The sequence below is a fragment of the Malaclemys terrapin genome, chromosome 16 (assembly GCF_027887155.1).
Source record: "Malaclemys terrapin pileata isolate rMalTer1 chromosome 16, rMalTer1.hap1, whole genome shotgun sequence".
NCBI classification, from domain to species: Eukaryota; Metazoa; Chordata; order Testudines; family Emydidae; genus Malaclemys; species Malaclemys terrapin.
The window spans coordinates 11148118-11173653 of record NC_071520.1 but is presented as its reverse complement, the minus strand read 5'-3'; the positions used below and the strand labels follow the sequence as shown (position 1 = coordinate 11173653).

The 25536-nt window shown below is 42.7% G+C and overlaps 1 protein-coding gene across 2 annotated transcripts; it reads right to left on the bottom strand.

Annotated features, from left to right (window-relative positions):
* Positions 1–1683: 1683 nt before the first annotated feature.
* Positions 1684–25201, bottom strand: RNF10 (ring finger protein 10). 2 transcript variants are annotated; one of them, XM_054006894.1, is made up of 17 exons: positions 24657–25201; positions 15914–16116; positions 14669–14868; positions 13280–13370; positions 11924–12108; positions 11707–11843; positions 9280–9440; positions 8452–8586; positions 8030–8279; positions 7641–7774; positions 7070–7187; positions 6573–6674; positions 5658–5792; positions 4806–4906; positions 4421–4481; positions 4124–4282; positions 1684–2887 (listed from the first exon to the last, which is right to left on the bottom strand). In XM_054006894.1, exons 1-17 carry the CDS (start codon positions 24817–24819, stop codon positions 2811–2813), a joined length of 2412 nt encoding a protein of 803 aa, XP_053862869.1. In that variant the 5' UTR covers positions 24820–25201; the 3' UTR covers positions 1684–2810. The 2 variants fall into 2 exon arrangements, with proteins under 2 accessions (XP_053862869.1, XP_053862870.1); XM_054006895.1 differs by having other exon boundaries at positions 8030–8276.
* Between the last annotated feature and the right edge of the window lie 335 nt (positions 25202–25536).

The window sequence follows — 25536 nt, the reverse complement described above, 5'->3', positions numbered from 1 at the left end:
CTGTTTTTAACTGTCAAAGAATAAGTCTGAGCAACTGCTCTACTACCCTCAACAAAACACTAATACCTACCTCTGGGTTTTGATTGAGGTGTGCTTAGTGTATTAATTCACCCTACTGAGGAAAGGTATACCATTACTGGTAGGAGAATGAGGCCCCCTCCCAAAAAATGTGTTTTTTTCCCCCCAGTATCTATGGAATCTTAACAGTAAGGTTTAGACTGCAAAAACACCCAGTGTAGAGGGCATCACAAATCAAAGTTAATATTCATAGGAGTCAGTGTGTAAAAAAAAAAGTTTTATACCAATTTCCCCTCCCCCCCCCCCCCCAAAAAAAAAAAAAGGTTTTCCCATCATTGAACTAGTTCAGCTCCTCAAGTAGAAGAGGTAATAGAGACAAGGCTTCAGGGAGCTGCCAGCACCTTCTCTAGACCAAAACTATTCCATGCAACCTGGCTGTTGAAGTTTCTCTTAGCTGCAAGAGCAAGTAGTGGAATGTTTTCAGTTGAGTCCTAGTGTAAACAAAGCAGTTTGCTCTAGGTCAGATGGAGAGATGCCTAGTTAGTGATAAATAAAATGGATTGCAAAGGAATGGGTAGGTTGGACATTGGCTGCTTTATGAAGGCCTGAAAGGTTTATAGAAAAGTTTACTTTTAGTCCCATCTCAAAAAATACTGGCATTGTAAACAGTTCAGAAAAGGGCAACAAAATTATTAGGGGGTATGGAATAGCTTCCATATGAGGAGAGATTAACATGGGGATTTTTCAGCTGGCAAGAGAGATTATTAAAGGGAAATATGATAGAGGCCTATAAAATGACTGATGTGGAGAAAGTAATAAGGAAGTGTTATTTACACTAACAAGAACTAGGATGCCACCAAGTGAAAAGAGGCAGCAGGTTTAAAAAACAAGTATTTCTGCACACAACACCTAGTCAACCTATGGAACTTTGCCAAAGGAGGTTGTGAAGGCCAAGCCTATAACAGGGTTTAAAAAAAAAATTAAATACATTAGTGAAGGATGTGTCCATCACTGGCTGTTAGCCAGGATGGGCAGGGATGCTAGCCCTAGCTTCTGTTTGCCAGAAGCTGGGAATGGGCAACAGGGGATGGATCACTTGAGTACCTGTTCTGTTCATGCCCACTGAGGGCATTGTGGCATTAGCTACTGTCAGAAGAGGGACTAGGGGGCTAGATGGGCTTTTGGTCTGACCTAGTATGGCCAGTCTTATGTTATTAGAAAAACAGAAGTCTGGCAGAGGGATATTGTGATACCAAGGAAGAACTAAAAGCAGCAAGATGTAATTCTTATTCAGACTTTGATAAGGTGCCAGACCTTCTCTCTAGCATATTACGAATCTAATCTTTCCCTTTTCTTAGGGTGAGAAAAGCTCACTGCATAGTAAATCCTTTGGCATATCCAAATGAAAAGAGGTAAGAGGCCTTGGCATTTGGGATAGTTGAACTTAAAGCTGCTGTTTTATAAGGAAGGCCTGCAAGCTAAAGGACACAGCCCCATTCTTTTCCTTTACAGCCAGTTGGTAAAGGGGATCTTCTTTTTCAGGTAGTGGCTACTCAGCTTAACTGCAAAAGTTACATTAAAAACTTTCCAAAACAAGCCTTAACAAATGGGATAGAGTACAGCAGAGGAAGGACTCCTGCCCCTCCCCCAGCACTACAATTCCAATTGTGCATATGATTTATTGCAACTGTTTGCCTTTGCTGGTACATTACACCTACTGTTCATTTTATTTAATGAAAATCCACACCAATTAATGCATTAGCTTCAAATTAAACCACAGGCAGTGCAGAATGAAACCGCTCCAATAAAAAAAAAAAGTGGGTGGGGAGGGGAGAAAAAGGTTTATAGTAAGATGAGCCTAGTACAATCCAACTTGCATCCCTGCACAAAGCAGAACGAGGTCCCTGTTCCCCCAGGACAGGACAGCCTGGCTCCTTGCTGTGGGGTTAATTCTGCAGATTTTAGATACCACTTATTCATCTGATCTCAGAAAACCCACCCAGCATAGTTAAAGACTCTAGAGTGGAATGTTTGCTCCAAATCATGGAGGCAAAGAAATTCTCTTTATAACCTATGCTGGCTAAAATATCAGTCTTACTACATCCATGTTAACACAGTAACATAGCGGCTTTGTACTATAACAAAGTCATTCCCGGACATTCATTCTGAAATGCAGAGAGTCCTGTATGTATTGTAATTTGAATTTGGTAATGAGGATCGACTTTATTCCCACTCTAAATCTAGTCCTTAGGCACCAGAATGTGTTAGTAACGGCTACTCCTGTCATTTTAAAAAGTAAGAACCCTCCTTCCTACTATGATCTAGAAACAAGAACCTCTTCAGTATTGCCTGTTTCCAGTGGGAGGCAACTGCACTTGCTAAGAAAAAGGATTTTGCTTTACAGCTAACTGCACCTACTGCCAGATCTTGTGTACTGTTTCCTTACGATACACACACATAGGGAGAGTACAGCTTCTCTGCCTTTTGAATGACATGACCACATTGCAAAAAAACTGGCAGTAAAACACATTCAAACTGCTGATGGGCCAAAAGAGCTGACTTGGCACAGACTGGAAACCTTGGCTAAAGTTGCCAGGTTCCAGTTTCTCTTAATACTTTGATTTTGTATAAACCAATTAAAGGTGCTAGAAAAAAAAGTGGATATCTATAGTTTCCCCCCCTCAAGGCCTAGAAACATGGATTTAGTCTGTTCAAGCTTAAATACTTAAACTATAGCAGCAAAACAAAAAGCAAATGAAAACCAGGAGACAGAACTTTCTTGGACAGCAGCATCACTTTGTGTGGACAACTGAGGTGCTAAATAGCAGCTTCTGCTTCTGTTTCTTTCTTTTCTTGCCTCCCTTTTCCTCTGTAAAGAAAAAGATTTATAAAAATTTTTTTGGCTTCGACTAAGCCATATTTCTCCTCAGCTACAGTGATCTTCCCACTTAATGGTTAATAGGTTGGGGAGGAGGGTTAGTTTCAATGTAGGTACCTAGGACCTTGTTTTCTATTGCTATGGAATTTTTGCCACACAATGCTATAGAATTTTAGGACTTTTAAAAAAGTCCAGTACTAGCCCTTATGGTGGCTACAGAGGAAGCTGTCCAAAGGTGAAACACATGCAATCTGATGGGTTATTTTCTGGGTCTCTAGAGTTTGAAATAGTCGAGCAGTATGAGCTGCTCTTATTGCACTTATTTTAGTAGCTCTGAACTAACATACTTATCCATCACACTGCTGGATGCAGGCAGATATTGGGTAGCAAGTGATAGATTAGCTCACCTCCAAAGAAGGGATCACTTCAACCCCATTCATAAAAAGGTTAGAAAAAAAATAGAAAAAAAAAAAAAAAGTACATCTCCTTCCCACTGCCAGAAACAGTTCTACAACAGTGGTCGTCAATATGGAGTCCACAATACACTGCAACTTTGTGGAAGCATGAAACTGAGCATAAGAACAAGGACTAGTGTATCAATGTCCATTCATTTAAATGAAAGTGTCTAGATATGAATTAGTTTGAAACTTCTATAGGACTACAATTGGCTGCAGAATTCATCACTGGAGTGTGCCAGAAGCACAAAAAAACCCCACAACTTTGGTGTTATGTGGTAAAGGTGGGCCTAGCTCACCCCAATCCTTGCACATAGGGAGAATCCAGCAGAAGCTGGTGCATGAGGAATACCCAAGAGACAATTGTGTGCTGTGCCTCTGAGGTCCAACTGAGGTACAGTCCAGGGAGAGAGGGGGCAAAGGTGGTTTTAAGCCACCTCTATGCCTATACAATTCTGGGCTTGTTGGAGGCTGGTGCAACTCCCACTGTAACTTAGAGCAGCTCTATGTTAAGGCTGCCTCTGAGCAGCTCCATAACCTAGAACTGTTCAGAATGGTTGTAGTATTGTAGGTTACAGTTCCATCCCCAACATACCACTACACTACTACACCAGGACATGGGCTCATAAACCTTATGCAGTGCCAGCACTGGGGGAACTTGCCCAGCCAGTGATGGGGCTTTTATGGCCCCTGTACACTGGGAGGGAGGACTCCCAGTGTCAGGGAACTCTGCATGTTAGACTTTTTAGGGGACAGACTGCTTTGTTCTTACCAGAGAGGGGGTCAGATGTGGATGGCTTGTCCAACTTCAGGAAGGCTGCCTCAATAGCTTGGCTAAAGGAATTCTGGAAGCTGGGCACAGGCATACGGTCAGAGTTGTCACTCTCTCCATCACTATCCACTGGAACAGGAGGTGCCAGGGTATTCTGATCTGGAAGAAAGGAGATTTCTAGAAAGGCCACAGATGATTGAAGAGTTGTGTTGCTGAGTTTGTACAAAAGTGCTTTTATTCAGTAGCCATTACACCTGAAATTATGCAAGATAATCACTGGAGGTAGGGTTTCCTTACCTCTTGTGTTTGAGGCAGCTTTGGGCCACATTTCTGGCTTTGCTTTTCCAACTCTCAACATCTACCAAGGGAGGGGAAAACAAAGTGTGCATAAGAAAGCAGACCAAGACCTATCTGTCAGCATCCCCTCCCACCCCCCCAGAAGTTGTAAGGAAATCCAGGCCTTTTGTACAATTCAACTTTCAAGCCAGAAAACAGGACTTTATTATGGGTCTTTTGCCAAACATGATCACTGATTAACTGAAGAGCAGAGGGACCATCCCATCTTAGCAGCCACTAAGTCCATGCTTGGAGGTCTTAAACTTCAGACCAATGAGGAAACAGCAAGTAGGATAGTCAGCTGGGTGTTCTGTTCCATATGCAACTTTAAGGGAAGAGGATTTACCTGGGCAAAGGAGGGTAAGGGAGACTCTTCTTCCAGGCTTCCAATACAGAGTGGTGGGCTAGCCAGGCTAGCAGCAGTTGCCAATGGAGTGGAGACAGACTCTGTAGAGAAAATTCAGTCAGTTAACAGGAAAGCTAATTACATGAGCAAAATCCCATTTGTGCAATGGAGGAGAAAGAAGCTGGTGCAGCCAAGTCAAACAATGCATTATAGCCCATAATTTTCAGCTTTCATCTCAACATATCTTGTCAATATTTCAGTTTCCCCCTCTATTTAGCCTCTTATATAGACTGTCCCAAGATGTTTTTATACAGGGACACTTTTACTAGAGAGCAAGTGACCAAGAACTGTCTCGGAAGGCTGGAAAGGAGACCCCAAAATGAGATACACCTAAGGTGGAGTCACTGACTTGATCCTTCTTGGGACTACACAGGAAAACGTATCCTATATTCAGTGCTAAGGGTAGCATATTTCAGGTTACAATACACAAGTAAAATAAATGGTGGTTCACCCAAGGCAGAATTGTACAGTTACTTACAAACCTTCCCAGCTCCCCTTGGGTATGGGGGTCCAATTTCTTGGAAGTAGCTATTCCTTTTCCTACAATACAAGGCTTCTTGTAAGTGGTGGCTGCAGTGCACTGCTCAGACCCAGGATATAGACAAGACATAGTGGAAGATAGGCAACACCACTTATGGAGATCTATACTTTAGTCCTATTTCTGGGTGTTGAACTTTTGGATTTCACCACTAATTCTGTGGCCAGCAATGAAAGTCTAGCTTGGTGTTCTGAGTCAGAAAGCCTGAGGGAGGGACTGCATCAATCCCTCTATGCATTCTTCCAGCTGCTCACCTGAGAGAGAGACAGAGCTTCTGCCAAGAAGGGACAAAGAGGAGCTCTGGTTATCACTGCTGATGAGTTCTCCTGAGCAAGCACTGAAGGCAGGAAACTGCTGCAGGTTCTCTAAAGCAATGTGGACCTCGGGATCTAGAGAAAGCCAGGAAAAGTTTTTAATAAGAACATTGCTTAATATGGAGCAATGGGTCACAGGTGTGCAAGTGGCAAGTTGTTTCAGGGGCTTTGGGAGTGGTCTCTTCCTTGAAGGGAAAGTAACAATACTGCCACCTGGAGAAAAAACCTAAATAGAAGCCTTGCTGCTGAGTAGAGGTAATCCCTATGCAGATGTTTGTTCTTCCTTCACCTTTCTAGTTGAAGGGATTAGTTTGGATTTAGAAACAATCCTGGGAGTTACATGAATACGGGGTGGGATAGCTCAGTGGTTTGAGCACTGGCCTGCTAAACCCAGGGTTGTGAGTTCAATCCTTGAGGGAGCCATTTAGGGAACTGGGGTTAAAAAAAAAAAAAAATCTAGGGATTGGTCCTGGTTTGAGCAGGGGTTTGGACTAGATCTCCTGAAGTCCCTTCCAACCCTGATATTCTAGGAGTATATCCTTTCCATTGAAGCTGAGGAATGTGGTGGGGGGCTTGCAATGTGTTGGGCATGGTTCAGAAGTATGTTAGTTGTGTCGTTTCTGTTAAACACTTATTTGACCCAGCTAGTGCAATTTATGATCTCACCATACAAGGAAAGGGTGCTAGAGTGCTACAGCAAGCCCAGTTTATGGCAAGGTTACAAGTGAATACCCTGTTAATCATGGCAGGCCCCCCAACCTTCACCCCAAAGTATTAACCCCTAATCTGCAAACCTCACACCTTCCCAGGATTTGGAGACATAGAAACCCACCAGTTGTGTTAAGTGAGACTTACACTTGCCCTGCTTCTTATTCTCCTCCATCTCAATTCTGCGTTCCCGACGCCGCTCATCACGAGCTTTTTTCTGCCGCAGGCGTTTCCTCTTTTCAATGTCATCTAAGTGTCACAAATCATAGGAAGCCAGGTAAAAGCCAATACTTGGTAAAGCTTTTTCCAGTTTTGGAGACACTATTACTAGGTGATCATTAACTTATCCATAAGCAGTTAGTGCAGTGTCCCACCCTAATCCATACTCTTCTCTCCCAAACTGTTTGTCTAATCCACACAAATAAAAACCTCACCTGTTGCAGACAAGTCAGAGGAGTTCCTTAACCTGAACAGGGCAATTCCTAATTCTAGCTAGGATCATCATGAACTAGGGTGACTGAGCAGCAAGCCAACCTTTTACATTCCTGTTATTCATTTGCCCTCCCAGCCACAGAAACAACATCCCTTCTTCCAAACTCTTTATGGTTACAGGACATGTTGGGAAAAGGAACAAAAGTACCAACCAGAAAATGTCTCTAGGGTCTCCTTTGATATGACAGGTGGCTTCAGAGCCAGTTCACAGATGCTGAACTCGCAGGTGAGAGGCAAGTGACATAGGTAACGATGGCGCTGTCGCATATCCTGAAAGGAGAGGGGGGTGGGAAATATATCTGATATCTTGTTGTAGCAGAACCCGCAAGTCTCTCCTTTCACAACCATCTAGGTCACCTGCTTTTTAGGAGGTGACATTACTCTCACCCACTCAACGCTTGAAATTCTAGGAACCAGTCTTGGAAACTTATGCCAAGTACTCCCCATTCATCTGTTCTCAGGAAGAGGAAACAGAAGCAACACCAACGAATCCAGTCAATTCAGGGGAATCTATATTAGACATTGCTGCTTCCAAAGGTGCCTGAAGTGGATCCCAACCCTACTCCCAGCCTGGAAAAAGTGCTTCAGCAAGTATTGGAAAGTGCTCGACAACCACTGTAAGTTACCTTTTCCTAGTAGTATCTTACCCACCATCAGCTCTCAACTGCCCTCCCTAAGAAAAAGGCCATGATTGATAACACAAGGGAAAGCTACAGCAATTACCTCTGTCATAGAGTAGCCAGTTATCTCCACCACAGCTGCAGTGAGCTTCTCTGGACTGTTCTCCAGGCTGCCATACTCACGAACAAGACAGCGAACATTCACAGGGTGAAGATACATACACTGTCCATCCTCCGCTACAAGGGAAGAAATTCACTTGTCACTTCTCTACTTCCCACTCACCCTTAACTCCCCTGGAACTACTGATTTCTCAAAGCCATCCCCCTCCCCACAAAGTGTCAAACATTAATGGTAAGAAAGTTTAGACTCATCTGTGAAGAATTTTGTTTCATAGGGGTTAATTAACAAGCTACAAATGCCTCCTCCGGGGCACTTTTTTTTTTGGTGAACATTTACCTCTCCCCTCCAGAAACAGACTCCATTCCACTAACCTTGATAGAAATAGTAAAAAGGAGAGTTGTTGCTCAAACGTCCACTGTTGGCTGTAACTTTAGATTCCTGGTAGTTACTTTCTGATTGATTAGTTTCTTTTGTAGCATTCACATCTGGTACTGCTTCAGTGTCCACCTCCGCTACCTCCTCCTCTTCTGCTTCCAGGGGAAGAGGAAAGGAGCTTCTAGAATTGGAGCGGGCTTCCACCATCTCTTCATCAAATGCAGAAAGATATTCCAGAACACACTGCTATAGAACAAACAGTGTAGAGTCAGTATCCAACTATAATCTCTGGTACACAAATGCTCTGAGAAGGGTAGATATCCTCAGTGCCTGCTCACCTTACACTAGAGTGAGGAGGTGGAGTTAGATTCCAACTGTGCTTGTCCTGGGGGAGAAAAGGGGACCAAAAAACACCCACCTTTTTCTCCTGGGAAGCTGCAGGCTCCCTGGTCACAGAAGGTTCCATCAGGACCAATTCTTCTACAGCTGCTGTGGCTCCTGCAACGTCGCTATCGCTACTCTGGTCCAATGAAGTGAGAGTCCTCTCTCGATGCTACAGGCCACCCCAAAAAGAACACATTTCAGTTTACTTATTCCAGAAGACAGACGATAAACGTCAGTATTCCCTCCCCTCGTGTCTCAGACTGCCACAGATCAAGATTCTCCCTCACCCAGTGGCCACTTCTAAAATAGAGGGAGACACTAGCTTACTTAGAAATGACCTCTGCAGGCTATCTGCCACATACTGGCTTTGAAACAAGCAACTGCCTGCAGGTTTGGTTAAAGAATCATTATCTCAAGAATTAGCTATTCCTGACACAAGGAGAGCCTGGCTTCACCAACAGTAAGCTTCCACAACTACCTCTGCAGTTAAGACACTATTCAGAGGCTGGTGGCATTCCAGGTGGCAGAGTTCAGTCGGTGATTGGGGTGCATGTAGTTCTTATTCCCTTTCAGTGTTTATATTGCTGCTTTTGATCAGGTGCTGTCCTGAATATCAAGCTACCTTGCCATATTCTGTGCCCCAAAAAGGAAGAATATTTGAAATTTTAAACTATTTTCTTTCATTACTACTGCAAATACTGAATCACACATTTCCAAAAATAATCTCTATATTGAGATTATTAAAGGATTCTCATCTCACTCCCTCCCCCAAAACCAAACCCACTGTGGATACTTGGCCTCCATTAAAAATGTTGTCAGCATCAAGTAACCATTAACATCCACCACAACTGGGGGTCCTCACCTTCAGTTCCTGGATAGCTGCCTCAATAAAGCAAGCTTCAGGGGTGTTTTTTTCCTCCTCGTACTGTTGTAGTAACGCGGTTTTCTCTTCCAAGATCACCCACTGCAGCACCTGCTCCCTGGATGCCAGCAGCAGCTTAGAGAATTGGCTGTGCTGCTCATCTGGCCAGGGAAAGAATATCAGTAAGACGTCCTTTGTAGACACCCAATGTGCAGCAAGTTCCAATTTCAACTCTGCCATTCCTATTAAAAACTCATCTACTCTCTCATTGTGGGCAAATCTACTAGGAAGACTAGATCTGCACATAAGCAGTGTTGTTGACGAGAAGTTACTGAGATAAGAGATCAGTTTATCATAAATCCCAATAGCAAGTTATGAAATTAAGTCTCCATAAACATTCAACAACAATTTCTGCACTAGAAGTTTGTTTTAGTGACTTGGTCACATCAAACAAACACTCTACACATTTAAAGAAACCACAAAAGGGCTTTTAAAAAAAAAAAGGAATGGGCTTTGGTCTCTATGAAATAAGCAGTGCCCAGAAGGTATTTCCTGCCTTAACCCCCTAGCAGCATCAGGAATGGCAAGTCTGGTCTTCCCTCATTTTGATGGAGGACCTCAGAGGATGCTGGCTCTCATTCTGAGGGTGGGGAACTCAATCTCAGTTTGGTATTAAACTGAAAGTTTAAACAGTGACAAAAATATTCCTTTTGCTCTCTGTCCCAGTTAATAAAAGCAATTTCAGTGTTTGAAATCCCAGATTAGAAACAAACTTTTAGAAGGACAGTAGATATCTTCATTCCTCCAAATCCAGTCCTTACCCCAATTTCATAGTGTCACTACAGGGCAAAATTAAGGGGGGGGGGGAAAGAAAAGGGAAAGGAGGAAGAGAATCTTGTCTGTGCATCTTGCATATCTTGCCATATTTGGATTTCTTTTAAGTGCAAGCTTAATGCTGAAATTTTCTGCATTTGCAGTTATCCTGACACCAAGACTTACAATATCCTGTAGTGCTGTATGTTTTGTTTTTTTACCCAAAGTTACTGATGAACACTCAATCTTAATTTTCTAAATATCCAAGGCAAACATCAGAAATGAGTTCTATGCTCCAGGATCCTATATTGGGAGACACTGACCTTTAGAGCCAAGTTTAAACTATTTCCTCCCTTACAGGATTGGTTGAAAGACCACAGGTGAAAATAACCCATAAAGCAGCAGTGATAATATGAAGAACCTTGTCAGTCACACAAGTTGTATCATTGTTGTATCCCTGAATGCTTTAAATGTATGGAGGGGATGGTATGATGGGATAATCTAATTTTGGCAATTAAATGTATGACACTGTCTAAATAACTAGAATTGGAAAAGTTACAGAGCAGGGAAGACAAAAATTATGAGGTATATGGATCAGCTCAGGGAGGGGAGGAATAGCTCAGTGGTTTGAGCATTGGCCTGCTAAACCCAGGGTTGAGAGTTCAATCCTTGAGGGGGCCATTTAGGGATCTGGGGCAAAAATCTGTCTGGGGATTGGTCCTGCTTTGAGCAGGGGGTTGGACTAGATGACCTCTTGAGGTCCCTTCCAACCCTAATATTTTATGATCAAGCCCCAGATAGGTAATAGTTTTCCCCACTAGGAGATTCCACTGGTAGAAGCATGCATATGCTGTTGCCACACACAGCATCTCTGAAATAATCTAGCATAAACTACAGCAGGGGTTGGCAACCTTTCAGAAGTGGTGTGCCGAGTCTTCATTTATTCAGTGTAATTTAAGGTTTCACGTGCCAGTAACACATTTTAACGTTTAGAAGTTCTAAGTCTATAATATATAACTAAACTATTGTTGTATGTAAAGTAAATAAGGTTTTTAAAATGAAGCTTCATTTAAAATTAAATTAAAATGCAGAGCCCCCCTGACCGGTGGCCGGGACCCGGGCAGTGAGAGTGCTGCTGAAAAATCAGCTCGCGTGCCATAGGTTGCCTACCCCTGAACTACAGAATAAGTCAAATGTAAAATAATTCACTCTGCTGCTGAGCCAAGGGCTGGAGGGAAGGGGAGACCAAAACAAAGACACATGGGGAACAAAAACAGAGACCAACAAAAGGAAGTGAACTCTGCAGTGATATACTAATAGTTATGAATTACTTAATGTTGGCTTGTTCTGTAAATTATTCTGGGATGGCAAGGCCTTACAGCACAGAAACTAGAGAAGTATGTATGATGCAAGCTTATGGAAGGGAGTAGGACACTGCATGTTAGTCTTTTAAGAGGTGGTAGTTAATTTGATCAGTATTTGAAAGCAATGTCTTATAATCGGCCCAATATAAATGCACCTAGAGTGAGGTTTCCCCATAGCAACCAGCTTCCACATTCAAGTTTTAGTCATACATGCAGCCAACGTTCTGGGAGAGTCTTCACAAGTACTCACCTCCAAGATGAATGGGGTGCTCTACATTCATCCACTTGGATTTGGGCAATGCTACCAAAACACTTTTCTCCCTTCTCATTAGCTGCATTGTAATGGTGTCACCAATTGCATACTGGCGTGTTTCCATAGCAACAACACTGCAACACAGGAATAGCCTAAGTAGCAAGAATTAACTTTACAGAAAGATGAAGAGATTTGAATTGCCTGCAAGTCTTACCTCTTGAGATCCTTCTTGTGAATAGACCCATAACAGATGGGACATTTGCTCCAGGTTCTCTCACTCAGGGAGAGATAGTGCAGAATGCATGCCCAGCAGAAGATATGCCCACAACGGGTGATCTTGGCTGCAGTAGGTGGATACAGGCATATTGGGCAGGAGGGCACTTCATGGCTACAAATTCGCTGGATGGCAATAAGAGAAGCATAACACAAATAAGTTACTAAAGCTAGAGATTATAAATTGAGATATCTGTTCAGGAACTTGTTGCAAAGTTGGCCAAATATTTTTGCCCTCTAGAGAAAGACAAGACAGACTGGAACCTTTCCAAGAAAGCAGGGACCTCAGGAGGGTAGATTCCTTCAGTCACCAAGAAACTGATCATATGGTTTTAAAAACATTGTTCCTGCTAAGTGTGATAGGGTAGTTGGTACAGCCATGTACAGGGTATTGTTCTCAGACTCTTCAATGTACAAGGCTTGGTATCATAGATTGGTTTCCCTTTTCATATGTTCACTGACCCCCAACTCCAGGATTACTAGCAATGTCATCTGAAAACAACTAATCTTGCAGGCAGCAGTGGACTTCTTGGTGTCACCTTATTGACTTTACAACCTAATTACACAACTAAACATCTCTGCATCTCCCTGATTAAAGAAAATCGACGGGTCCTAAATTTCTAAACAAATTATATTAGAAGAGTAGACAGATGTAATGTATTGTATATTTAGTCTGTTTAAGACTATTGGGGGAAGTGTGTACATGCATGAGTTTCCAAAGCAGCATCAAGCTCAGGGTAACAGTAAACATGCCCCCTCCCAAATGCATGCGCTGCATCATAGAGTATTGAGAGAGACAGCTATTTTCTAGATCTGGGTGGAATCCTGGGGTGCTTCAAGTAGCTACAGATTTTTGTTGTGAGGCAAAAGACGTTTGCCCATGCACAGGATAAGAGTCTGTAAAAGCATTCTACACAGCACACTTCCATCAACTCCATCCCTGTGACCTTGTCAGAAGGCTGACCACATTTCTGCATAATACTATGGGGAAAAAAGTGTCAGAAACACACTTAATATTCCTAATCAACTTCCATCTATAAAGCATGGAGGAAGATAATCATCTTCCTCATAACAGTCTTTGGTAGTCTTAAGCTCCTGTCACATACAGAGTCTTTCAAAAGTAATTCCCTATCGGATTCTCTTTTGTCACTCATGCAATACTGGAAGGAATGAGACTTGATGGCAACTAAATTCACATTATGTCAAATACAACTAGAGCAACAGGTAGGCACTTTTTTATATTAGATAGTTAGATGAAGAGAAATAAGTTTTAAAAACCCATCCCATCACTACTGACCACTTGCTCCACAAAGTCCCAGTTGACCAAGGTATCTGGGTCAGCAAAGTTCACTGTGTAGTCCTGTTCCTCAGACACCACAAACTGGCAGCTGGATGGAAGACACAAAGGCATCATAAATTAATAAGTCACCTATTCCAACTGTCCAGGTGATAGCAGAAGTGGCCTTTGCATTAAGATCCTCAAGAGACCAAGTCAGTCTCAAGAAAGCCTAGCACAGCCACATGCTGGGTATGTGAAAAGACTTGGCATCTAGGCTGACAATGGCCAGCAGTTACCATTAGTGAACCTAACAGGGCTAACTTCTTTGGACACAGTTCTCCTCCCTGCAGTTTGGCCATCCTGCCCGGAGTTCTTGTCTGAATACAGACTAAACAAAAGGGAACTTATGCAGAGGAAACAGCTTTCTATAAAGGAAACTATTGAAATAGGCAGAACACAAGGCGGGGGGGTGGGGGGGGGGAAATCACATACTATTCAGACAAGTGCTCTAATAAGTCTCTATACAAATAAAGTATATTCACATTTTACCATAGTATAGAAAAATGCCAATGACTGCAATTTTAGCAGTACTTTTCATGGTCTTAAAGGTGGTGATCAGATACAGAAAATGTTGAACCTGCCCCAAAATTAGAGATAAAGCCATTAATACATTAGCTTGGAAAAAAAAAAGTTCATCTCCTAAACTGACTGACTACCTTGATTATTGATGCATTCAGTACATATTTCTACACAAGTTAAAATTATTCAAGTCACCTTTAAAGATAAAGAGTAACTATTACAATGTATCTGTTTAAAAACAAAGACCTCTGCACACGAGGACTTAAAAACTGAGACTTGCTTTGATCCCAAAAGCAGCAAGTTTTAACATCTCATTGTACTAAGATGGATTGAGTTTGTTTTGTTTATACTGCATTACTTGAGTTAGAAAGAAAATATGAACTACTTAAGTGTTAAAGGGACCACAGGTCTTCCTGGACCCAACAGGGTATATTAAATTTTACAGGTGGTGCTTGAGTATTTGGGCAGAAGGGTGTGTTACCCTTTCCATCCTTCACACTCAGTCCCTTTAACTGCATTTCCTTTGTTCTCTCTCAGATACCAATATCTCCTTTTATAAATCAGGAAAAGAACATATTTCACCCTTCTGTATACACACAAGGTAACCCTTGCACCAATACTGTGGAGACAGAACCAGTGGAGCAGAACTTCAGTAACCAATACAAGGGCGGGGAGGGGGAAGGGAGGAAAGAACCACCACCACAACAAACGTTCAGTATAATTAAATACATAATTCCCTGACTCAGTCACCTACAGAGTGAATACACAGTCCCTTAAAGCTCATTCATATGAATGTCTGTCTAGGAGCCCTGCTGATCTTCCACTCACTTGGCCTGTAGGAAGAGCTCTTTGTTGAAGGGTTTGTGTCCCCATTTGTTCCTTTTCCCCCAGTTGCCATGTCCATTCCCATCAAAGTGACCTGCTTGGCCACGGGGTTCAAAGGTGAAGTTCAATAAGTGGTTCAGACTAATCTTCTTTGGACCAGAGAACTGGGCAGGGCTGAACTCTGCCCGTTGAACCTCTGCTACCTAAAAAACGAAAAACCCACAAAAAAAAAAAAAAAAAAGACAAGACACAGAGGTCTGGTTAGAATTTTCTGGAAGCTGGTACACTGCAACCTATCAGCACAAACACAGATCCATTCCCTTCAATGGAATACAGGGAAATGCACTACCCCTACCTACTCACCTTCTCCCACTCCAGGCCTGAAGATCTAATACTGCAGCATTAGAAATGCAAAGGAACTTGAAAGTTAAGATTGAGTAATCTTTTTCCATTGTACAAATAGAAGTGTAAAAGCAACCTATGTAGTGAAAGTGAAAGCTTTATTTTTAAAAACTAGTTGTTTAGGATTAGCGACATGGGTAACAAAAGCTATTTTTAAAATGACAATATCCCTTTAAAGAGCCAGTATTGCAAGCTTTAGGATCATTCCAGAGATTTCATGATTTTAGATTAGTTTCCATATAGTTGAAGTGGACAGAATTAGAACTCAGAAAATATAGTAACTGAATGTGATATTTGTAGATTAAATTGCTAATTTTTAAGAAATGGTGTAACATGGGTATATATGCCAAGTGGGGGGAGGCTATCCACCCATAGTATAAGTCAGCATGAAAGGATTCCTGAACTGCCTTTATGCCTCACTAGATCACATCAAGGCTAGTCAGATTACTTTGCTAAATATTTCATAATGTGGGATTCAGAATACACAAGTGGTTGGACATAAATATGTCACAGATTTAGGAACTGTATTACTAAGATCATTTTCATGAAGAACCTGTGTTTCACAATATGTATGAGGCCTGTCTATATACCCATTCCTCAGACTGTACTTCTGTTAGTTTCACTGGTCTTGTTATTGAAGGAGTCTCAGACCAAAGAGCATCCTCTTCGGAGATGGTGCAAAGTTGTTCTGATATCACTCAATCTGGCGTCTCAGCGATGTTACCACCTCAGGGTTCTTGCCCTTCCTAGCCCAGAAAGGGAACACAGGAGACCTAACTAGCAAGTCAGAGTGATCCTCTCGGCCCATAAAAAGAGGCCTTGCAGACATGGTATTACAATTCTCACCTCATCTCGTCTTCCACCATTACAAGAGCTAAAAAGTTTGCCACTTCCCCCAGTGCCCCCTCTCTGAGGGGGCATCTTGTTAAAAGCTTTGCTTTTCTGTGAATTGGAGCGACGGGATTGGCTGGAAAAGTTCTCATTTTTTGAATATGAAGTTTCTCTTTTACGATTGTAACGTTGTTTGGATCCACTTGCATTCTTTCCATCTGAAAAGAAAAAAAAACGAAAACAAGTCAGACTCACAAGCTCTGCGAGATACTTCCACTAGAAAAGCAGTGGCTGTCAAGTAATTTATGCCTTTAAGACAGGACCGCATTTGGCCTGGATCATTTTTATACCTGTCTACAGCAAGACAATACTGACTCTTATCCAGAGCTCCAAGGCTTCTCTAACTACACCAAACCCACAGCAAAGTACTTTTCAGGCACATTAGTATCCAGGAACCTATGCAGCCAATAAAGGAAGAGACTTCTTAGCTGTCTTGAAATAAAATGCAGTTAAGTTGCTTCTATTGTCTGGATTCTTCCTACCATGGATAGTTTCTATGCAGAATCAGCTCCTTAATCAGCATTTACTGAAACTTACACCAAAATCCACCACTACTTAGAGCTTATACCAAGCAAAGGACCAGAGACATAAGGCAGGTATGTAGCTGAACTGAGGATAGTATTACACTACACTCAATTCATTCACAAACTAGTTTCAGGCCAGAACCAGGAACAGCCACTAGCAGGGTGTGTTTAATTAGAACACTTTTACACTGAGTAATCAAGATGGAAATTTCTAGCTTCTTGTGTTTTTCCAAAACACTCAATAGCCATCAGTTAGTTCTTTATTCTGGGCACACGTAGGCCTGATCTCTGCTACAGAGTTAGGTCAATGCAAGGCAGCTTACATCAACCTAAAACATGTAAGTGTCTACACTAAAATTTTGCTCCTGTCAAAGTAACTGCCCCGCTATGGTGACTTAACTCCACCTCCATGAGAGGCGTAGAATCAATGTCAACCTAGTTAGGTCAACACAGCATCAACATAGCCACTGCAATGCTTACATCAACTGTTACTGGCTTTCAGAAGCCGTCTCCCAATGCCCTGCACTGAAAGTACAGTTGGTACAAGGGCTCCTCGTGAGGACTTGCACTGCCAACACAAGAAGCGTAGTGTGGACGCACAAAGCTATTTAATTACTGCAGCAGCTGTATACCGACGTAACTTCAGTTGACAATTTTGTATTGTAGACATGCCCTTAGTTGATTACATGAGTTTTCATGTCTAGACTGTGTAAAGATACCACCCTGTCTGCATTTGTCTGTCTCTAGATCTCCCACATTGCTCTATTATGTGGATGTCTCTTTTTAACCACTATTATCTTTATTTCCTTTTCTCCTTCGTGCCTTCTTTCATCCTAAGCCCTATGCTTAGGGCAGTACAATGCATCAGGCTCTTCTTAAAAACCAACTTCTTCCACAATGCCCATCTACCTCAACATACCACTACCACCTTTGGTCTCCCAGTGCATTTATCTAATCTGTGTTTTAGTCAGCAAATCCCCAAATCCTGGAGGCAGGGATTGTTTGCCTGGTGAGAGTGCTGAGCACACTGGTGGGATTTTAACACAGAAAGCACTAGCAGCAAGCACAAAGTGGTGGCTTTAAATTCTAAAGCTCACAAGAATGTAAGAGCAGTCAGATGTTAGTTGTACACATTTAGAATACCCAAGAGTTGCTAGTGCTTCCTAAACTATTACAGAGGATCTTTCCATAAGATTAGAAAGCACTTCCCTCTAAAGTTCCAATAAGTTCTTAAATGTAAAGTCAGGCTGAGTCCAAACATGGTAATCCATTTCCCTGTGTATTAACCTGGTAATGCCACTAGATACATTTGTTTCCTGAAACAGTAGAATAAGATTAGAGCTTAATTTTCAATGTCCTCAGCCCACAGATATGCCAATATACCCTTCCCTCTCAGAAATAGTTATTAACATTGCATCAGGTCCATTGTGACTTATCAAATCTAATGCCTCACAATAGCAGCACTAGAACATCAGTTGCATCTAGATCCACATATTGGGAAGTAGCAGGCTTCTGCCCCTTTTTCATCTGCACAAGTCTTTTACAGCTGACAGGTTCCCTCCTTCCCTATTTTAAGATCATATTAATTACCGTTCCACTAACCTTGGTAACTATCTTCCACTATTACTCCTGAGCGACAGGCATCAGGAGCAACCCAACTGCACATTTATAGTAACCAAATGATCTCATTCACGTCTATTCTCCACACTTTTCACTACAAAAATTTCATTTCTCCCTCCTGAACCCCCCAAAAAGTGTGTTCAGGGAACAGTAAGAAGGGCTGTGCATACCTCTTCATGACAGAGCATCCAGATGCTTTTAAAAATACAACATACATTAAAAAAAAAAAAAACACAAATGCATCTTAAGACCAATTAAAGCTTTCACCTCTTAGTAGAAAGGAAATGCAGAGATGGAAATGTGTGGCCACCGCATTTTAGAGTTGTGGGGGAAAAACTAGTTTAAGAGGCCTACTCTATCAGTTCAGCTTTCAGGGTACGTCTTCACTTACCGGAGGGTCCGGCGGCAGGAAATCGATGTTCTGGGATTGATTTATCGCATCTAGTTAAGACGCAATAAATCGATCCCGGAAGTGCTCGCCGTCGACGCCGGTACTCCAGCTCGGCGAGAGGAGTATGCGGCATCGATGGGGGAGCCTCCCTGCCGCGTCTGGACCCGCGGTAAGTTCGGACTAAGGTACTTCGAATTCAGCTACATTATTAACGTAGCTGAATTTGCGTACCTTAGTCCGAAGTGGGGGCTTAGTGGGGACCAGGCCTTAGTAGAGTCACAGCTAAAACCCCATGCAACTCTGAATTTTATTTGTTAGATGTGCCTGTGATTTCCAAAGAGTGATAATCGTGCAGTAGAAGATCTTCAAAATTAAGACTAAAGCCAAACACCTTTCAGATTACACAGAGAAATAGAAGGGCAGTAATTTATTAGTCATTAGTTAAGAAGTGACAGGGAAGCTTTCAAGAGGCATTATGCAGCCACTCTGCCATTATTTACTGGCAAAAGTGGTGATGTACTTGGCCTAATGGCAGAGCCAAATTCAGAATTATTGAGAATTCAAACAGTTCCTACTATTGGTATCACAGCATGTCTGAATTGTGCAGCAGTTACAGTGCACGTGGGAGAGACTGCAAGTCAGCCCGACACCTTAGGGGCAGTGTTTTATCTTGAGAAGCACACCAGTTGCAGCTAAATATTCAGGGTGTAGCCAGGCCTGGACTATGGTGATTTGGACAGACTGAGTGTAGAGAAGAAGCTGTAATTTACACCACTGAGACTAGGCTATCGTCTCTTTGGAATTAATTTTAATTCTACCAGACAAGGAATGGCTATTGGATTAGCCTTTTTCATAAATTATCTTTAAGAATGTCTTATATGGAAAAGCCAATAGAACTGAAGTCCATCACTGAACAGCCTTCTTAAATCTACAGTCACAGTGCATATTCTAGACAGGCAGAGACCTCCCAGGCCACAGCAACTTTGATTTTTTTCCCAACCCATAAGCACAGGGGGACAGAAAAATATATCTGCAAACAAGGGGTTCAAGATAACTGCATAGCCTCACTCTTTTTAAGATGGGTCAGATTACTTCTTGTCAGGTGTGGCAATCTTCCCCTGCAGTTGACAGCAAGGAAATTTCCCACCTTGGTACAGTTAACACAAAATTACAGCCATTCTGAACATTAAATTGTCAGTCAACTCCTACCAGAACATTCCTATCACATTACAACCCTTCAACCTGACTCAGTGGCTTTTACGAGTTTCCTTTTCATCATTATAATGACGACTTTAGAGATTCTTTGACCATAAAGTGTGATGCAGTAGTCTGTCCCTTTTGACCAAGAATCCAGAGTGGTATAGACTCTGGACACCTTTTCTTCACAACTTTACTGGTTGAAGGCAGTTTCCCCTCTTCAGAACGGTATGCATGAAAATTCCCAAGAAGTCTAAGAACCTCCAGGGTTGTAGTAAAACAAGATTGAAATGAGGGAAGAGTCAGATGTAAAGCCAGAGAAACAGTATGAATGTCTAGTCTTGCTGCAAAAGCTCATCTTAGATACTATTGCCTATTTCCCTACAACTACAGGAAAAGGGCTTTTCTTCCTTCTAATTGTTTTGGCAGGCAGCATGTCAGAAAAAAAGCTTCTACTGGCCACTGTCATCTTTCTTCTCTGATATGCCTCAGTTATGGCTTTCAGGTTACTATGAACTGCCTCTGGTGACCTCTCCTACCAAAGGTACTTATCCAGCTATCTTCTGTATTTAGGCCAAAATTAATTCAGAATTTTATTCCTTGGCCTAGAAAAAGCTTTCAGTTCCCGTCCCTACCTCCACTTCCCCAAAAATGATTTTAATGACTTAAGTTGTTTTTAAAGCATGTACATACAATCATTTCTCAACAGGCCTTCGCTACTGGTTGCCAAACATCCTCACTTCAGGGGCCCTGACATTTGTTCCAATCTAATGATGAATACTTTTGAAAGCATTAATCTTCTCTAGAACCGTTAATCCAGAACCAGCTCATTTTAATGAAGCAGGGCTCATTTCTAATAGTTAACTTTTTCTTACCTTTAATTGCGAGAGGAAGGGGCCCCTCAGACAAGGGAGCATTGTGTTTAAATTTTCAAAGGCTGAATTCACATTTAGAACATTGCAATTCTATAAACTGTTTCAAGGCGCACCCTGAACGGGAGCACAAGGTTCCTTATCCACAAGTCAGAAGTTGTGATAAAGTACTCTATTTCACCAGAGATTCCAGTTTCTCAAATGTTCACAGCAAGTGACATTTTCAGAAGTGCCTAGATGATTTAAGAGCTTCATTTCCACTGAGTCAATGGGATCTAAGCTCCTAAATCACTTAATTCTCAAAGGCATCTACTTGGCATCCCTCCAGTTTCAGAGAATCTCAGAGCTATTTGCTGACTTACAGCTATATACAAAAGCAAGCAAGAGAACAAGTTGATCATTACTCTATTGTATCAATACCTTTGAGGCATTAGAATGGTACCTGAGTGGATATACATTCAGACGTTATACAAGATTCAGAAGTTAACATTTTGAATAAATACTAAGTCTTTTAAGTCAGGCATTTTTTTAAATTTTTAACACAATTTTTAAAACAATCCAATTAAAACGCTCTGTTTACAGCTCTTGCAATACAACTGACATTAGCTCTCCGATCTGAGTATTCCAGCGTACACCTGAATTACAAGCATAAAAAAAGAAAAAAGTGAATGTTAATGAAGAAATCTTTTCAGGTGACCTTTATACCTCAAAAAAGGTACAGCCCCTAATTTTTCCACTTTGCAGTTATTTAGGAAACAGCTTAGAAAGTTAAGTGTGAAACATGTAGACATAAAAACAGCCCTTGGTATATTCTCTTTGTATTAGTATATGGCCTATATTTCATACTTTTGATATGAAGCAGGAATCTGAGAGGCTCTGTTGCTTCCTTACTGCTTCTTGTAAAAGCTAGGCCTATGACTTAATTCTTCACTCAGTCCTCTCCAGAGTCCCAGATTCTAACATAAGATCTGCATTTCAGTTACATTAGCCTCCCTCTTCTGCAGCACTGCCAAGTTGATGGATGTTCTGCTGGAGGATGGGAGAAACAAGAAACTTTCACTTCAGATTCCCTGACCAGTGGGTCTGATACCCTTTAGCCTAGAAAGGGTATCAGAAAACCATGAGTTCCCACCCATGGCTGTTTATATTTCTCTGGACTGTCATTGAGCAAAGCACCATATTCCTACCATAGGAAGCAGGCAAGTATCACCACTGTGCCCCATTTTACAAATAAAAAGGGTTTTACAAGAGCATTTTTGGCAGAACTAGAATGGAATCTAGTTCTTCAATGACAGACCCACATTTCATCCGTTCAGCCACAGTGCCTTTCAGAATAAATGTACCAAAAATGTATGTACTGTACTTGGCTATTCTGTCTAATAGGCCACCCTGTTCCCCTTCCCCCTACATGGCCAGAATCCCAGAACTGTTCGGTATCCTCTCCTTCCTCCCTTCTAGTAGCTGGCCCACTGAGGATAACATTTATTCCTTTATCTCAAGTGGCAGAGGTCTGTGCAGGGAGTCTGAAGGGCCCAGCTTCAAACCCAGCTATTGACTCATGAAGGGATCTTAGAACTTTTCTTAGAGAGAGAGAGAGAAAAAAAAGAAAAAAAGAAAAACCACTCCACCACACACACCCCACAAGAACCCATGTATGAGACTCACAATGACAAAGCATCTTTAAAAAACAGGTTTAAAGTTAAAATTATTAATGTCAGTTATGGTACAGCCTAAAAAGAATCTGTCACACTCCTGTTGCTTCTGTGAGAGATCCAGATCAAGTATGTCACGTATTGCCAGCCCTTCAATTGGACATATGCAGTGAAGTCTTGGGGAGAAGTTAACACCTCAAGAGTTAGAGCCACTTATTTCATTATTTCAACTGCCTATGGCTACTCTTTGAAGCTTATTTCATGTCACTGGTAAGCTCGCCACGGTATACATTGCCATTATGCCAACACTTTTTTATAATACAATTGAGACAAATCACCAAAGAGGAAGGAAATTGAGTACAAGCCATCCCAGCACCATTCCAATTAGACTATATTGTGCATAGTTCTGTGTCAAAGGATCCAGCAATATCAAGTATTGTTGCAAATTTCAATACTTAGAAACAGTTAGGACCAAACTGTCAAGAGTGTCAAGCTCCTGGAACACCAACTGCCTCGGGATGGAACTGCTACTGCTAAGCATTTCTGACAATCAGACCCTTAGCTTAAAATAATGTAGTGCAATGGTATAAGTGATACACAAGATAGTTTATAAACTATTAGTGAGAGAAGCGATGTGCAATAAGAGTCTAAACTGAAATGCTATATTTAACTACTATAGTTCATACAAGATCCCTTTAATACTACTAGAGTGCAAGTGTGTCAAACATACAGCTGTAAGACTGATCCAGCCTCCCTGATGTATCTTTATGGCCTCCATGACAAACTATGCAGAAAACATTCATTTTAAGAGTTTTTAGTACTCATGGTTGCAAAGAAAGCCTTAAAAATGTGATCCAAGTTTAAGCTAATAAGGGTTGTCTTCCCAAAATCTGCAGGCAGCCTGAAACAATGGCTCTAAAACGGTTACAAGGTTACTTCACTTGTAAAAAGATGAGCAGTAAAATGGGGAAAAGAGTGGAAGTGTTCCCCCTTGGGAGAGAGAACTAGGAGTTGCTGCAGTTAAGGGAACCTGAGGGAAAGCCAGAACACAAACAGGGAAGAGGGAGAGAAAAAAAAAAGAATGGAGAAAAACAAAAGGGCAGAAATAATAATAGTCCTAATGAGAAGCATGTTCTCTCAAGTGGTACTGAATAGTTAACAGTGATAATGAGATGTTCAATTTCCACTTCTAATTTTGATCCTAGGATAAGCCTCTTACCAAAAGTAAGCAGTCTGTTGTGGACTGAGTAATGTATGTAATTCTAGATTTATACCCTGTCTCATTAAACATGAGTGGAATTCAGCCCTCTCCACCAAGCAAGTTTGACACCACTCATCTTGTAATTAGACCAAGGGATGAGGATTTATTATTCCTGGATTTTGAAGGAGCTTGGAACAAAGCTTTCCAATATTTTAACTTTGGGCAAGTCCCAGCCTTTCCAACTGTAGTTAAGATATTGCCCCTGCCTCAAGGTGGGTCAAGTTGTAATTTACTTAGAATATTCTAGGAAGGAAGCCACCATTCTAAAGACCGAGTTCCACTTCAGGTCACATCACCTTGACATACACCACACTCTTAGCACAAAGGGGATAGCTCAGTGGTTTGAGCACTGGCCTGCTAAACCCAGGGTTGAGAGTTCAATCCTTGAGGGGGCCATTTAGGGATCTGGGGCAAAAAAAAAAAAAAAAAAAAAAATCTATCTGGGGATTGGTCTTGCTTTGAGCAGGGGTTGGACTAGATACCTCCTGAGGTCCCTTCCAACCCTGATATTCTATGAGGTAATAGTGCTGCTGAAAGCTTAAGATGAGCAGGATATAGGATGGCCAGAAACTGATAGAATGTTTGCTTTGTTTTTTTAACATCAATAGTGAGCTTAGTGCTTACAAGAGGCTCAAGAAATAGTATGGGCAAAGTGACTGTCCACTCGTGTACTGCACAAATGGATGTGAGCAAGAAAGTTTCCTTAGACATTCTCCCCCTCCCTCAAGTGTGTCTCAGTGCTGACACAAAACACCTACAAGGAAGGGATGGTCGTCAAGTTTCCAAGCGCCACTCGATAATACAGTGGCAATGCATGCCAGGCATACAATTCTTGGCCTCTCCAAAACTACTAGAGACGCCCAGTATGCTAAGGGCTAGAAACTAGCACGTTCGCCAACTCATTTCACAGTATCCCTGTATCCTGTCAGAGGGTAATAACAGTGGATCAATACCACCTGGGCTTCCGACCAACCCCTTGGACACCTAGTACCACTGCCCCACGCCGACTTCCTGTGGGTGATGTTAACATTTCCCAGAAGCCTGGAGCCCTCCGACTGTTACACAGCCTGGAGACCCGACCCATCCCACCCCTCTTAGTGCGAGGCACCTGCCAGCTCCCTGGCTGGAGACTCAGCTACGATATTACCCCAGCGCCCCTTCCCCCCGGGCCCGCCTCTTACCGCCTTTGGGCTTAGATTCCCCCCCAGCCGGCCCGGCCGAGGCGGAGCGGGTCTGCTGCCCTTTGCTGCCGGACGAGGAGCCGGGGATCCCGGAGCCGCAGGGGCTGCTCTTGTCCATGTCGGAGGCTGTGGCGGGGGCCGCGCTGGGCGAGCTCTGCAGCATCAACGGGCGCCCCGACGGCGCTGGTGAGTGGACGGCAGCGGCGCTGAGCTGGGGGGTAGGACGGGCGCTCGGGGAGGCGACGGGGGCCCAGGCTCATGGCCCGCCAAGGGGACCGACAGGGGCGGCGCAGCGCTGACTCGGCCTCCTTCATGGCGACATCTTCTCGCTGCTCCGCTTAAACAGAGAGAGCCGGGGGAGGCCGGGCCGGGCCTGCGGGGCTCCGGGGGGTCGGGGTGGCAACGGGACGGGGAGCCCCGCGGGGCCCGGCACTGGCTGCGGTGGGGGTGGTCGGCGCCGCCCAGGCAGCGCGGGCTCCTCGGCGCCGCTCCTACAGCTACCGCGTACCGTAGCTGTTCCCCTGTAATGGCGACGAGTCGCCAACAGCAAGAAAAGAACCCGGATGGAACTCATTATATAGGGAGCCGGCTGACCTAACGTATGCTGGGAGATGTAGTTCTCTGGTGGGTCTGGGCGGATTTGGTTTGTATTTAACTATCGTAAGGTATTATGGGAGTTGTAGTTCTTAGTGTTTCATGCCATTAGTTCTCTGCGTTGTTTTGTGTCACTGTATCCGGAGCGTTGTGGGAGTTGTCATTCTTTTCACTTCTGAGTTGGTTTTGGGACTACTTCATCGAATCATGCAAATGTGCAACCCCGGAATATTGTAAAGCAATTTTATGGTCTTTCATGTATAGATGAAACCAACCTGTGTTATAT

Bases quoted from the DNA above. Each gene is read 5' to 3' on its own strand.
- RNF10 (XM_054006894.1), bottom strand. From the start codon at position 24,819: ATGCTGCAGAGCTCGCCCAGCGCGGCCCCCGCCACAGCCTCCGACATG. The intron at 8,280-8,451 runs GTGGGTGTTTTT...TTTGTTCTATAG, and splicing joins CAGCTTCCCAGGAGAAAAAG to CAGTGTGTTCTGGAATATCT. The intron at 6,675-7,069 runs GTTGGTACTTTT...TGTGACACTTAG, and splicing joins GACCCTAGAGACATTTTCTG to ATGACATTGAAAAGAGGAAA.